At 41.0% G+C, this 15,431-nt stretch overlaps 1 protein-coding gene across 4 annotated transcripts in view; it reads right to left on the bottom strand.

Annotated features, from left to right (window-relative positions):
• KNTC1 (kinetochore associated 1) overlaps positions 1-15,431 on the bottom strand; it is a 110,514-nt gene that overhangs the window by 63,313 nt on the left and 31,770 nt on the right. For 2 of the 4 annotated variants that reach the window (XM_074402110.1, XM_074402111.1), the window contains 12 exons: positions 13,652-13,705; positions 12,324-12,385; positions 9,716-9,827; positions 7,776-7,919; positions 6,326-6,382; positions 6,132-6,233; positions 3,990-4,109; positions 3,761-3,904; positions 2,679-2,789; positions 1,085-1,188; positions 852-951; positions 62-196 (listed from right to left, as the gene is read on the bottom strand). In XM_074402110.1, the coding sequence (XP_074258211.1) occupies positions 62-196; positions 852-951; positions 1,085-1,188; positions 2,679-2,789; positions 3,761-3,904; positions 3,990-4,109; positions 6,132-6,233; positions 6,326-6,382; positions 7,776-7,919; positions 9,716-9,827; positions 12,324-12,385; positions 13,652-13,705 (1,245 nt within the window). The remainder of the gene's footprint in view (positions 1-61; positions 197-851; positions 952-1,084; positions 1,189-2,678; positions 2,790-3,760; positions 3,905-3,989; positions 4,110-6,131; positions 6,234-6,325; positions 6,383-7,775; positions 7,920-9,715; positions 9,828-12,323; positions 12,386-13,651; positions 13,706-15,431) is intronic. The other 2 variants (XM_074402112.1, XM_074402113.1) reach the window with 2 other exon arrangements.

Consider the following 15,431-nt stretch of genomic DNA (forward strand, 5'->3'; position numbering starts at 1 on the left):
TGGCTCAAAAAAACAAACAAACAAAGAAGCCATATGAAATGAAAACATAAAACTTACAAACCTGTTCTCTATCAATCAGGTCAATAATTCTTAGACTGTAGATCTCATCATCAGACAACATAAATGCTTGGGCCACCTTTAAAGCGTCTTCTAAAGAAGATGGGACATCTTGTTTGAGAATGTATCTAACCACCCCCTGAAACAGACAATATGCACATTTCTTTGTTATGAAAACTCACAGAGAACCAAGAAATCATTTGCCCATAAGAGCAAAGTGGCCAAAAAATTAAAATAATGCAGCAGGTCAAGCACAGTGGGTCCTGCCTATAATCCTAACACTCTGGGAGTCCGATGCAGGTGAATCACAAGGTCAAGAGATCGAGACTATCCTGGCCAACATGGCGAAACCCTGTCTCTATTAAAAATACAAAAATTAGCTGGGTATGGTGGTGTGTGCCTGTAGTTCCAGCTACTCAGGAGGCTGAGGCAAGTTGAGTGAGCTGAGATCGCACCACTGTACTCCAGCCTGGCGACAGAGTGAGAGTCCGTGTCAAAAAAAAAAGGGGGTCAGCAAAAAACTAAATTGTATTGAAGATTAAAACACGATTTATATTCTGATCATTCCACAGTCCTGTCTTCTTTCTTCTTTAGCTTCTTCATTTTACTATTTGGTGTCTTTAATACTCTCATAAATAACTGAACACCTTATTAATACTATATCTAACAAAAGTAATGTAGTGAAAAAACCTGGCTCTACTAGCCTCCTAGAATATAAAATCCTCATTAAATTTCCCATGTTGCCCTAGAAATGAAAGGAAAGAGAAAAAAGACTCTTCAAAGAGTATACTTACCATTATTTCCTTGTTTAAGAGATTCACCTCTCTTATTCCATAGCCTCGTAAAAGTTTTTTCATCTCCATTAGCGTGTAACTTTCCTGTAATAACTTGACTCTGAAAGCAAATTTATCGATATTAACATGGATCATAAGGGACACAGTAAACAATATAAAAACATAAATGAATGTCAACTCAAAACACGTTTCTCCAAAGCACAAAATCATTGTTTGGTAGACTGTAATCTTACTTGGGATGGTCCATTTCCAGGTGCTGCTTCACCAGCTGCTCCACAGCTGCACTCCAAGGAACCACTGCTGCATACATGATCTTGAGCACTGCATCAAATATGAGCTATAAAGAGATGCACACATGGACAAGAAACAGCTCTCAGGTTTATGATGCATGTAAGTGAATAGCACAGTTTAACGAGCAGAGCTCTTACATCAACCATATGGTAGTTTGAAAATATTTCATCCACTCACTGGAAAACCATATAGTTCTTCAGTTTTCATATACAGAGAACAATTTGACTATTTAGAAAAATTCAGAAGAGTATTTTGTCTATTGTAAGCTAAAAATACAACTTTATTGCTTTCTAGGGTCTCGACGATGTCTGGGATTTTTTTTTTTTTTTTCCCAGGCAGGGTTGGATTCCCACTGCCCAGGCTGGAGTGCAGTGGTGCAATTATGGCTCAGTAGAGCCTCAACTTAAGGGACTCAGGTGATCCTCCCACCTCAGCCTCCCAAGTAGCTAGGACTACTGTTGTGCACCAACACACCCAGCTAATTTTTGTATTTTTTTGTAAAGATAGGGTTTTGCCATGGTGCCCAGGCAGGTCCCAAACTCCTGAGCTCAGGCGATCTGTCAGCCTTGGCTTCCAAAAGTGCTCGGATTACAGGTATAAGCCATTGTGTCCAGCCTCGGTCTCTGGTTTAAAAGCAGTTTTCGTGGCCGGGTACGGTGGCTCAAGCCTGTAATCCCAGCACTTTGGGAGGCCGAGGCGGGTGGATCACGAGGTCAAGAGATCAAGACCAACATGGTGAAACCCCGTCTCTACTAAAAATACTAAAAATTAGCTGAGCATGGTGGAGTGTGCCTGTAATCCCAGCTACTCAGGAGGCTGAGGCAGGAGAATTGCCTGAACCCAGGAGGCAGAGGTTGCGGTGAGCCAAGATCGCGCCGTTGCACTCCAGCCTGGGCAACAAGAGCGAAACTCCGTCTCAAAAAAAAAAAAAAAGCAGTTTTCATTATTTTATTTATGTTTTATTGTGGTAACTAATAACAGTGCCAAGTTAAAATAAAGGCACATTACGACATATTTAAAAATGTCTCACATTGCAGGGAGTAACTGAAAAAGAAAAGTCAAGTCTCCATGTTTGCATAACCACAGAAAAGCCTGGAAAGATATGCATGCAACTGTGCATGGAGGTTCTCCTAGGGGTAGAAATGAGAAAACATTCACTTTTTATTTTCTGAAATTAAATAAAACAGATACTTTAGGAGGAGAAAGAGGGCAAGATCACTTGAGCCCAGGAGTTCGAGACCAGCCTGGGAAGCACTGGGAAACCCTGTCTCTACAAAAAATACAAAAATTAGCCAGTTGTAGTGGCACATGCCTATGGTCCCAACTACTCAGAAGGCTGAGGTGGGAGGATCCCTTCAGCCAGGGAGGTTGAGGCTGCAGTGAGCCATGACCATGTCACTATACTCCAGCCTGGGCAACAGAGCCAGACCCCATCTCAAACAAAAACAAGTATGTGTCACTTTTATGAAGAGAAAAAAGCTTTCAGAAAAGATCTAATGCTCAAAAGCAAAACGCAAATGATCACTATTTACTTACATCAGTGTCAGATAAACACCCTATTACTGCCATGGCCTTTGCTTCCCATGCTGTTTCAAAGAGTGATGTGGACTTTGATATGGACTTTGAGCTGCATCTCTTCAGTAAATCCTAAAAAGGGATAAAGATGTATGTTTTTAAAAAATTAATGCCACATACAGCTAGATACAGATAGATGGTTTTGATAGATGAGTTTAAAAAAAAAAACCCTAAAATTCTAATTAGTCATGAATGTTGAACAATGGTCTAAAAATATAAAAGTGCCAAAACATTAGCCTTTAGTTTTATATGGTACAGAAAATTTAAGAATGAAAACATTCTTGAAGAATCTACAAATAAGATTATCGTAGCACATTAATAATGTCCACAGAAAATAACTGCTAATAGTTACTGAGCTCATGCTGCTATGATCTCACAATAGCCCTTTGAAGAAAGTATTGTGAAAGGAAAATCTTTTGGGCCCCCAAAATCACTAAGGAAAACCTTGGGCTGGAAACCGCTTAGGGCAAACCTGCCTCTCATTCTATCAATGTTACTCCTCTTTTCACTGAGATAGCTGTGTATCTGACTGCCTTCTCTGGAAAGGCTAATCAGAAACTCACAAGAATGTGACCGTTTACGTATTACCTATCTGTGAACTGGAAGCTGCCCTAACTTGTTGTCTTCCTGCCTTTGCTTCAAGTTGTCCCACCTTTCCAGACCAAACCAATGTACTTCTTACATTTGCTGATTGATGTCTCATGTACCCCTAAAATGTATAAAACCAAGCTGTGCTCAGAACATCTTGGGCACATGTCATCAGGACTTCCTGAGGCTGTGTCATGGGTGTGTCCTCAACCTCAGCAAAATAAACTTTCTAAATTAACTGAGACCTGTCTCAATTTTCTGAGTTTATAGTCCTAATAAGTCACCTTTTGCTGAAGAGGGTTAGTCGCACAATTAACCCACATCCTTAACCAATTCAATATGCTGCATGAGTCCGACTGATAAAGCATATTACACTCCTTAAAGAGTTAGATATTTACTACAGTGCTACACCACATAGATCCAAGAAATAAGACTAGATCTAAAGGAAAAGTTACCTCTATGTACAGCAAGAGAAGCTCCTCCTCCTGCAAGTCATGTTCCCTCATGTAAACTCTTATAAACTTCTCAAGGACAGAGGGAATAAGCTCCGGGGCCAGCACTTTATCAAACATTCGGAATACTATGCTGGTTGTATTTTCCTGGATGCCAAAACAAAGAGGGCATAAATATAGACTCTACCCATAATTTGATATACAAAATAATTATTTTGACCTTGGACTTTACCTTCTCAAAATCAGATAGGGCTAATTTGCAGTTGTATTTCCTATGCAACATGATCAACTCTCGCAAGTTATTTACCAAAGTCCTTAGCTGACATACTTCCTCTGTGTTCTGATAATCCTTCTAAAACAAAAGTGTTAAAGTTGTTACGGATATAAAAGAAAAGCGTGAGAGGGAAATGGAATCAGAATTCTTTCAGATAAAATAAGAAATGACCCTGGATATGTACATAAGAGAAAATCTGCAATTTTAAACCAACTTATGCTCTAAATTTAGTAGAATTTAAACTAAATTAGTACAGATCAGAATCTGAAATTTTCTGTCTTTTAAAAAAAATTAGAAAAATTAAGAATATTGGCATAATATTTTTTCAGAATCCAAGTATACACAGTACACAGCATCATTTAGCTAGTGCCCAGTATCCCATCTATATACAGAGATTACATATTACAACCAGATATAAAGGCATAACATTTCCTAAAATTATATATGAGGAACACAACCTTCAGTATTGATAAAAGTTAACCAACAGGGAGCAGATAAAAACAATGTTTTACAGCAAGAGGAAAAAGCTCTTATATAGAAAAGTTGACTTGATAGATACAACCTTTGAAAACTAATACTAGGCCAGGTTAGGTGGCTCAAGCCTGTAATCCTAGCACTTTGGGAGGCCGAAGAGGGCGGATCACCTGAGGTCAGGAATGCAAGACCAGTCTGGCGAACATGGTGAAATCCTGTCTCTACTAAAAATAGAAAAATTATCCAGATGTAGTGGCACACACCTGTAATCCCAGCTACTTGGGAGGCTGAGGCAGAACTGCTTGAACCCAGGAGTGGGAGGTTGCAGTGAGCCAAGATCGTGCCACTGTACTCCAGCCTGGGCAACAGAGCAAGACTGTCTCAAAAAAGAAAAGATTAATTTTTTTCTTTTTTTTTGGAGATGGGAGTCATTCTCGGCTCACTGAAACCTCTGCCTACCAGGTTCAAGCAATTCTTTTGCTGCAAGCTCTCAAATAGCTGGGACTACAGGCACCTACCACCATGCATATTTTTTTTTTTTGTATTTTTACCAGAGACAAGGTTTTACCATGTTGATCAGGCTGGTCTCGAACTCTTGACCTCAAATGATCCCGCCTTGGCTTCCCACAGTGCTGGGATTACAGGCATGAGCCACAGTGCCAAGCCAAGAGTTATTTTTCAAAGGACTGTCAAATGCTGCTAAGGCAGAAAATCCCAATTATACTACTTAGCAGAATATTTACATAGTTCACCTTCTGGTTGGTTCAAGAGAGAAAAAGTGCTCATTAAAATAGGTTGAGGGGGGCCAGACGCAATGGCTCACACCTATAATCCCAGCACTTTTCAAGACCCATGAGGGTGAATAATTTGAGGTCAGGAGTTTGAAGAACAGTCTGACCAACTTGTTAAAACCCTGACTCTACTAAAACTCCAAAAAAATTAGCCAGAAGTGGTGGCGGGTACCTGTAGTCCCAGCTATGTGGGAGGCTGAGACAGAATTGTTTGAACCCAGGAAGTGGTGGTTGCAGTGAGCTGAGATTGCACCACTGTACTCCAGCCTGGGCGACAGGGTGAGACTCCATCTCAAACAACCAAACAAAAAATGGGTTGCGGGGGCTGCGCACCATAGTTCACACCTATAATCCCAGCACTTTGGGAGGCCCAGGTGGGTGGATCGCTTAGCCCGGGAGTTCAAGACCAGCCTTGGCAACATGGCAAAACCTTGTCTTTACGAAAAACACAAAAATCAGTCAGGCATGGTGATGCACACAGGTTAGTCCCAGCTACTTAGGAGGCTGAGGTGGGAAGATTACTTGAGCCCAGGAAGTTGAGGGTGCAGTGAGCTGGAATGTCGCACCACTATATTCCAGCCTGGACAACAGAGTGAGACCTTGTTTCAGAAATAAATAAATAAATAAAATAGGTTGAAGTTGTAACACAAATATCAGAAAGAAAAAAAAAAAAACAATTTTCTTTCATGTGGATTTGAAAGGCACAAAACAAAGGAACAAAAAAACAGAAAGTTTAAGAAGATGATGTATTTCCAGATACTTCATATATATGCAGACAAACCCTTTCAGGTAAATTGACTGTTTGATTACTAAAAATCTGCTTTCCACATCATACCAAGGAAATCCAACGCCAAGAAGATGCCAATCCCAACTCATCTGGTTTTTCTACTGTGAAAAATAGCTCTGCCAACTGAAGTCCATTTTCTGGCCAATTTGCCTTTAAAAAATATTACAGACAGTTCAGAACAATGTTTTATGCTGTTGGAAATGTGAAAAATGCCTTTTTACTGTTAATTAAATCAGCATTACCTTATCAGTTAATTCAAGGTTCCTGGCTGCTTGTTCCAACCATTTTGCTAGAATTATCTGAAACAGATTATTTAAAAACAAAATTCTTAATGGATAATCACTGATGTAACTAAAAACCTCCATGATTTTCTTTTATTCCTTTAGAAATTTATTTTGTCCATAAATGTCTTATCTACAATTGTCTTTTGTGTGTGTGTGTGTGGGTACACAGCAGATGTACATACTTGTGGAGTATATGAGATGTGTTAATACAGGCATGATATGTGAAATAATCACATCATGGAAAATAGGGTATCCATCCCCTTTGTGTTACAAACAATCCAATTACACTCTTTTAGTTTTTTTTTTTTTTGAAACAGAGTCTTCCTCTGTTTCTCAGGCTGGAGTGCAGTGGTTCAATTTTGGCTCACTGCATCTTCCCCCTCCCAGGTTCAAGTGATTCTTCTGCCTCAGCCTCCCAAGTAGCTGGGACTACAGGTGCTCGCCACCATTCTCGGATAATTTTTGTATTTTATCAGAGACGAGGTTTCACCACATTGGCCAGGCTGGTCTCAAACTCCTGACCTTGTGATCCGCCTGCCTTGGCCTCCCAAAGTGCTAGGATTACAGGCATGAGCCACTGCACCTAGCCTCTTTTAGTTATTTTTAAATGTAGAATTTTTTTTCCCCTTTTCCAGTAATGGCTATAAGCAATAAATGTAGAATTAAGTTATTGGCTATAGTCACTCTATTGTGCAATCAAAGAGCATGTCTTATTCATTCCTTTTTTTTTTTTTTAAAGATACAGAGTTTCACTTGTGCTCCTTCACAATGGCTCAATCTCGGCTCACTGCAACCTCCTGGGTTCAAGCAATTCTCCTGCCTCAGACTCCCAAGTAGCTGGGATAATAGGTGCATGCCACCACACCCGGCTAATTCTCATATTTTTAGTAGAGACAGGGTTTCACTATGTAGGTCAGGTTGGTTACAAACACCTGGCCTCAGGTGATCCACCCAGCTCAGCCTCCCAAAGTGATGGGATTACAGGTATGAGCCACCACACCCAGCTTCATTCTTTCTAAATATTTATTTTATAGCCATTAACCATACCCACTTCTGCCTGATCACCCCACAACCCTTGCAAGCCTCTGGTAACCATCCTTCTACTCTCTGTCCATGAGTTCAACTGTTTTGATTTTTAGATCCCACAAATAGGTGAGAACATACAATGTTTTTCTATGTCTGGCTTATTTCACTTAACATAATAATCTCCAGTTCCATCCACGTTGTTGCAAATGACAGAATCTCATTCTGAACCACCATGATTGTCTTTTAAGAGACAATTTAATTAATACTGGTGTAAGTTAACTAACTGTTCAAATAGCTGGTGTTAACGTGACTTAATCTTCAATGACCTAATGTAAAATATGAAATAAAGTCCTCAAGAGTGGAAATACTTAAGACAACTCACCTGTCCTTCAGGCACAGTCCTTCTTACAAATGGAATAACATCATTTTTAAACCATGGGCACAGCTTTTGCAAACAGACTGGTGCAGAAATTGAGTTAAGCAAGCTCTCCAGCATTTTGACATCAAATCTGCTTTCAAAGTTTGCCTAAATTGTAAGGAGCGAGAAATTAATATCTGACAAATTTAAACCAAAAGCCTCCCAAATGTTTGACAAAGACGATTTAGGAAGTGATTTTAAGGAATAGCTTACTGATTTAATAATGAGCGCTAAAGGAGATTTACACTATGCAAATGATTCTAGTTGGGAGCTGTGCAGTGCATGAAACGTCATGGCACTGAGTGCCAAATAATTTATCATGTTGCAGAGGAACCAGCAAAGAGAGTATTCTAAGGAAAACTTAACTGGAAGTGACAGTAGGAATTCTAACAAGCAATGCGGCCATTAATGGCATCATGACAAGTCATGACTTTTTGGATCTAATGTTCTAGGCCAACCTTAAAGGGATAAGAGACAAGCAATTTTAAGGGGAAATCTTTTCCTACAATCTGAGCTGCAGTAGCAACATCTTCTCCACCAGTGCTACATTAGAAAGCCCACTAATAGGCCGGGCGCAGTGGCTCACACCTGTAATCCTAGCACTCTGGGAGGCCGAGGTGGGTGGATCACCTGAGGTCAGGAGTTCAAGACCAGCCTGGCCATCATGGTGAAACCCCAAATTTAAAAAAAAAAAAAAGTCCACTAATAAATCACATAATAGTATGTTGCCTTTTGAGCTAAGATTAGGAGTTAGATGACTCTTTTTTGGTTAACTTTTATTTGAAGTTCAGCGGTATAAGTGTAGGTTTGTTATGTAAGTGAACTTGTGTCAAGAAAGATAGTTGTACAAATTATTTCATCACCCAGCAATTAAGCCTATTAACCAATTAGGTATTTTTCCTGATCCTTTCTCTGCTCCCACCCTCCACTCTCAGAAAGACACCAGTGTGTGCTGTTTCCCTCTATGTGTCCATGTGTTCTTATCATTTAGCTCCCAAAAATCTAGACTCTTAATGATTGGATAAAATAAGGTTATACTGTATCCTCACAGTACATAGTACTTCTTCTGATTTAATATCACTAGAGGACAATTTTCCCTGGGAAAAGTCTCTTTTCTTTTCTTTTTTCTGAGACAGAGTGCCATTCTGTCATCCAGGCTGGAGTGCCATGGCATGACCTTTGCTCACTGCAACCTCCACTTCCCAGGTTTAAGAAATTCTCGCCGGGCGCGGTGGCTCAAGCCTATAATCCTAGCACTTTGGCAGGCCGAGGTGGGTGGATCACGAGGTCGAGAGTTCGAGACCATCCTGGTCGACATGGTGAAACCCCATCTCTACTAAAAATACAAAAAATCAGCTGGGCATGGTGGCGTGTGCCTGTAATCCCAGCTCCTCAGGAGGCTGAGGCAGGAGAATTGCCTGAACCCAGGAGGAGGAGGTTGCGGTGAGCCGAGATCGCGCCATTGCACTCCAGCCTGGGTAACAAGAGCGAAACTCCGTCTCAAAAAAAAAAAAAAAAAAAAAAGAAATTCTCCTGCCTCAGCCTCCCAAGTAGCTGGGACTACAGGAACATGCCACCATGCCCAGCTAATTTTTGTATTTTTGGAAGAGACAGTGTTCACCATGTTGGCCAGGCTGGTCTCAAACTCCCGACCTTAAGTGATCCACCTACCTTGGTCTCCCAAAGTGCTGAGATTACAGGAGTGAGCCAATGTGTCTGGCCAATGGGCAAAGTCTTTTTTATCCCCTTGCCCTTTGCAAACAAAAGCAAGTCATATTTTAGGAACCAATCAAAAAACACCTCATCACCCAGTCGCACTTGTGCTCTGTTAGCTTCCAACATTGATTCAATCACCTAACTCAGGAGCTACAAAGCTGTCAAGGAAAAACTGTGAAACATGTTACCCGATGTCGAAGCCAAAGGTACTGTGCACAAACAAGGTTTCCTTCTCTTAGCTGTAAAAAAATATCTTTAAGTTCATCTTCATTATTTAAAAATTCAATCCAAGAACTGCCACTGCATAGACAAAGAAGGGGAAAAAGTTAGTTTAAAAAAAATTAAGGTTATACCTTTTAAGTGCTTATCTTTATATGCATTTTAATTAGTTTTGTTCTTCATAAAGTTAAAAAGAGTGCAGAGTACATTTCCTTCTTATCTTAGACCCTACAACTCCTGACATCTTCCCCAGAGCAATGCAGCTTTTTGTAGGGCCTTCCTCAGATACTCACTACATGTAGAAATTTTTTTTTTTTTTTTTGAGACGGAGTTTCGCTCTTGTTACCCAGGCTGGAGTGCAATGGCGCGATCTCGGTTCACCGCAAACTCCGCCTCCTGGGCTCAGGCAATTCTCCTGCCTCAGCCTCCTGAGTAGCTGGGATTACAGGCATGCACCACCATGCCCAGCTAGTTTTTTGTATTTTTGGTAGAGACGGGGTTTCACCATCTTGACCAGGATGGTCTCGATCTCTCGACCTCGTGATCCACCCGCCTCGGCCTCCCAAAGTGCTGGGATTACAGGCTTGAGCCACCGCGCCCGGCGAAATAATTATTTTTTATTCTTGTTTTTGCTTTTTGAAGATGTTATCTCACTTTGTTGCTCAGGCTGGAATTGAATTTCTGGGCTCAAGCAATCCTCCCATCTCAGCCTCCTGAATAGATGGGATTACAGGCATTTTTATTGTATTTTATTTTTTTGAGATGAAGTCTCACTTTGTGGCCCAGGCTACAGTGAAGTGGAGTGAATCTCAGCTTACTGCAACCTTTATCTCATTGGTTCGAGAAATTCTCATGCCTCAGCCTCCCAAGTAGCTGGAATTACAAGCATGAGCCACGATTGGCATTATAAAAAGAGTCAGATCATTCTAAAGAGGTGAGATTTTCACTAAGTAAAATATAAGTAAATCCAATTTTTATGGCTATTAATCAATAGGATGGAAAAGATGAACTTACATATATGAAGATCTACCTCTCTCACTGCTAGGGTGGTCTAGTGAAAAAAGTTCTTGGTAAATTTACTTCTAGAAAGACAAACGATTAGGGCTGCCTTGGAGCAGCTTCTTGAGCTCACACAGAATGACCTGGGAGCTGCGGGTTACAGGGTGTCTTGGAACAGCTGTTGTAGACGAAATTGTTCTATAATGCCTTGCAATATAAACTATGTTTTGTATTATATAGGACAGAATTATTACTGTTAAATAGTAATGTCAGCTACAGAATCCATATAAATCTATATAATCTTAGATATCTTCAAACTTAGAAATGGTTTTCCTTTTTTTTTTGGTCTCTAAGATAGAGTCTCACCCTGTCCCCCAGGTTGGAGTGCAATAGCATGATCTTGGCTCACTGCAACCTCAGCCTCCCAGGTTCAAGTGATTCTCCTGCCTCAGCCTTCCCTGAATAGCTGAGATTACAGGTGCATGGAAATTTCTGTATCTTTAGCAGAGTCAGGGTTTTACCATGTTGGCCACACTGGTCTCGAATTCCTGACCTTGTGATCCACCCACCTAGGCCTCCAAAAGTGCTGGATTACAGGTGTGAGCTACACGCCCAGCCACAACTTAGAATTATTATTATTATTTTTTTTTTGACACAGAGTCTTGTTCTGTTGCCCAGGCCGGAGTGCAATGGCATGATCTCAGCTCACAGCAACTTCCACTTTCCAGGTTCAGGCATTCTCCAGCCTCAGCCTCTTGAGTAGCTGGGACTGCAGGTGCACACCACCATGCCCTGATAATTTTTGTATTTTTAGTAGAGATGGGGGTTTCACTATGTTGGCCACACTGGTCTCAAACTCCTGACATCGTAATCTGCCCACCTCAGCCTCCCAAAGTGCTGGGATTACAGGCGTGAGCCACTGCACCCAGCCAGAAATGGTTTTAAGAGAGTTTACTTCTTTGAAGATAAGGAACCAAATACTTGATTTATCCAGAATGGCTAGATTTTTACTGAGCCTAAGAAGTTGGGGCTGCCGTGGGCTATGATTGTGCCACCGTACTCTAACCTGGGTAACAGAGCAAGACCCTGTCTCAAAAAAAAGGAATGACAACAAGGATGTTCTGCCAGTTTTGTTGCTGGAAAGACAGTATTTTCCATCACTCAACACCCCCCCAACAGAAACACAAATCACGAAGAGGAATGCTATAGCTTTTATGACATTCGAAATTTCTATGCAACTTATAATCTTAAAAAAAAATTGTTTTGTTTTGAGATCAGGTCTTGTGCTACCGCCCAGGCTGGTGTGCATTGGTGTGATCTCGCTCATTGGAACCTCCACCTCCCGAGTGAAAGCAACTCTACTGTCTCAGCGTCCCTAGTAACTGAGATTACAGGTGTTTACCACCACGCCTGGCTCATTTTTGCATTTTAGTAGAGACGAAATTTCGCCATGTTGCCAGGCTGGTCTCGAACTCCTGATCTCAGCTGATACACCCGCCTCTGCCTCTCAAAGTCCTGGGATCACAGGTGTGAGACACTATGCCTGGCCTAAAAAATTTTAACAGTGAATATACACACCTGAATTTTTCTGGTCCAAATGCTCCATAAAAGGTAGTCAATTTTGCATGAGCTCTTAGCACCTGAAGAAAAAATAATTTAATAATCTGAATTTATATGCAATAATATTGAAATTTAAAAAACACTAAAAATTAATCATTACATTTCACATGTGAATACACATTGACATTTTATCTCACATCACAACTCAATTCCCACAGGACTTCCTTTATTTAACACACACACACACACACACACACACACATACACATATACATACACACAAAACACGAGACTAAAAATTTCCAGTTACATCCAATTATAAAAGCACACACACATTAATTATAGGTACTCTTGGCCAGGCGTGGTGGCTCATGCCTATAATCCCAGCACTTTGGGAGGATGAGGAGGGTGGATCACTAGGTCACGAGATCGAGACCATCCTGGTCAACATGGTGAAACCCCGTCTCTACCAAAAATACAAAAATTAGCTGGGCATGGTGGCTCGCGCCTGTAGTCCCAGCTACTCAGGAGGCTGAGGCAGGAGAATTGCTTGGACCCAGGAGGCGGAGGTTGCGGTGAGCCGAGATCGTGCCACTGCACTCCAGTGTGGGTAACAAGAGCGAAACTCTGTCTCAAAAAAAAAAAAAAATTATAGGTATTCTTTTTTTTTTTTTTAGACAGAGTTTCACTTTTGTAGCCAGGCTGGAGTGCAGTGGCGCAATCTCAACTCACTGTAACCTCTGCCTCCCAAGTTCAAGTTATTCTCCTGCCTCAGCCACCAAGCAGCTGGAATGACAGGCACCTGCCACCACTCCCATTTAATTTTTGTATTTTTGGTAGAGACGGGGTTTCACCATGTTGGCCAGGCTGGTCTCGAACTCCTGACCTCAGGTGATCCGCCCACCTCAGCCTCCCAAAGTGCTGGGATTACAAGTGTGAGCCACCAAGCCCAGACTATAGGTACTCTTTAAAATCAGTTTTCCCACTGACTTCTAAGTTCTTATGGCCAAATCCAGCTGGATTACAATATTACTTTAAGAATTTAAATATCTATATGCACACATGCACGCACACATGTATTCTGGCATCATCATAATCATCATCACAGTTTATCTTCATTTCAATGTTTAGCAGGTACCAGGTACTATGCACAACAGTATATAGGAATTATTTCCTTTGATCCCAAAATGACCTTATAAAGTATGTACCTATTACGATTTTGTAGATAAGAAAACTAAGGTATTAAAATAACTTGCTCTTGATAAAATATGGGCCTATCTTGAATAGAAAATATATTATAAAGGTATATTCACCCACATATTAACCTATACATCTAATGAAATTACCTCTTTCAAGCCATCAGAATAAATAAGAAGAGTTTTATCTTCTTTCTTCAAAAGCTAAGAATAATAAGAAATACAGTTAGAAGAAAATCTCATATGTTAGCTATTTCCTAAAAGATGGATTTTCTGTGAATAAAAAAAAATTTTTTTTTTTTGAGATGGAGTTTTGCTCTAGTTGTCCACGCTGGGGTGCAATGGTGCAATCTCAGCTCACTTCAGCCTCTACCACCTGGGTTCAAGCGATTTCCCTGCCTCAGCCTCCCAAGTAGCTGAGATTACAGGCGCCCACCACCACATCCAGCAAAAACAAAAAAAAAATTTAACAAATTGCATTTAAGTGTGAAATGAATATTAAAGTATAAAGAAGTGACTTTTTTAAAAAAGTAATGCTTTTGGCTGGGGGCGGTGGCTCATGCCTGTAATCCAAGCACTTTGCGAGCCTGAGGCAAGTGGATTGCCTGACCTCAGGAGTTCTAGATTACTCTGGGCAACACGGTGAAACCCTGTCTCTACTAAAATACAAAAAAATTAGCCAGGCATGGTGGCACACGCCTGTAGTGTCAGCTACTAAGGAGGCTGAGGCATGAGAATCCCTTGAACCCAGGAGGCTGAGCTTGCCGTGAGCTGAAATGGTGCCACTGCACTCCAGCTTGGGGTACAACATGTGACTCCATCTCAAATAAAAAAGAATAAACAAAAATAAATAAATAGCAACAATACTCATAGGTCATTGCAAAATGGCATTATTTGCACAAAAACTGCATGTAAAAAAAGGTCCATGACAGGAAAAGAAACGATTTTTTATTTTATCTTTATTATTATTATTATTATTATTTTGAGACAGGGTCTTGCTCTGTCATCCTGGCTGAAGTGCAGTGATAGAATCTCCACTCACTGCAACCTCTGTCTCATGGGTTCAAGCAATTCTCCTGCCTCAGCCTTCCAAGTAGCTGGGATTACAAGCACACGCCACCATGTCCAGCTAATTTTTTTTTCATATTTTTAGTAGAGGTGGGGTTTCACCATATTGGCCAGGCTGCTCTCGAACTCCTGACCTCAAGTGATCTGCTTGCCTGGGCCTCCCAAAGTGCTGGGATTACAGGCATGAGCCCAGCAAAGAATCAATTTTTTAAAAATTATTTCTTACATATAAGACAAACTAATATACGCAAACAGTATCAAAACTTATCCTCTGGCCAGGTGAGATGGCTCATGCCTGTAATCCCAGCACTTTTGAGAGGCCGAAGCAGGCAGATCACAAGGTCAGGAGTTTGAGACCAGCCTGGTCAACATAGTGAAACCCTATCTCTACTAAAAATACAAACAATTAGCTGGGCATGGTGGCGCATACCTGTAGTCCCAGCTACTTGAGAGGCTGAGGCAGGAGAATCACTTGAACCCAGGATGGGGAGGTTGTGGTGAGCTGAAATCACGTCACTGCACTCCAACCTAGGTGACAGAGCAAGACTCCATCTCAAAAAAGAACTTACCCTCCCACCTCACATCCATTAGTGCTGGGATTACAGCCACCGCACTTGGCCCAATATCTCAACACTTGAGAGTCTGAGGCAGGAGGATTGCTTGAGCCCAAGAGTTTGAGGCTGCAATGCATTACCATTACACTCTATCCTGGGTGAGAGCAAAACTTTGTCTCAAAAACAAAAAGTATTAGCAAAGATGTGGAGAAAATGGAACATTCATGCAGTGTGGCTGAATATGTGAAATGGCACAGTCACTGTGGAAACTAATACGGTTCCTTAAAAAATTAAAGAGAGAATTAGGG

This window comes from Saimiri boliviensis, chromosome 7, assembly GCF_048565385.1.
Source record: "Saimiri boliviensis isolate mSaiBol1 chromosome 7, mSaiBol1.pri, whole genome shotgun sequence".
NCBI classification, from domain to species: Eukaryota; Metazoa; Chordata; class Mammalia; order Primates; family Cebidae; genus Saimiri; species Saimiri boliviensis.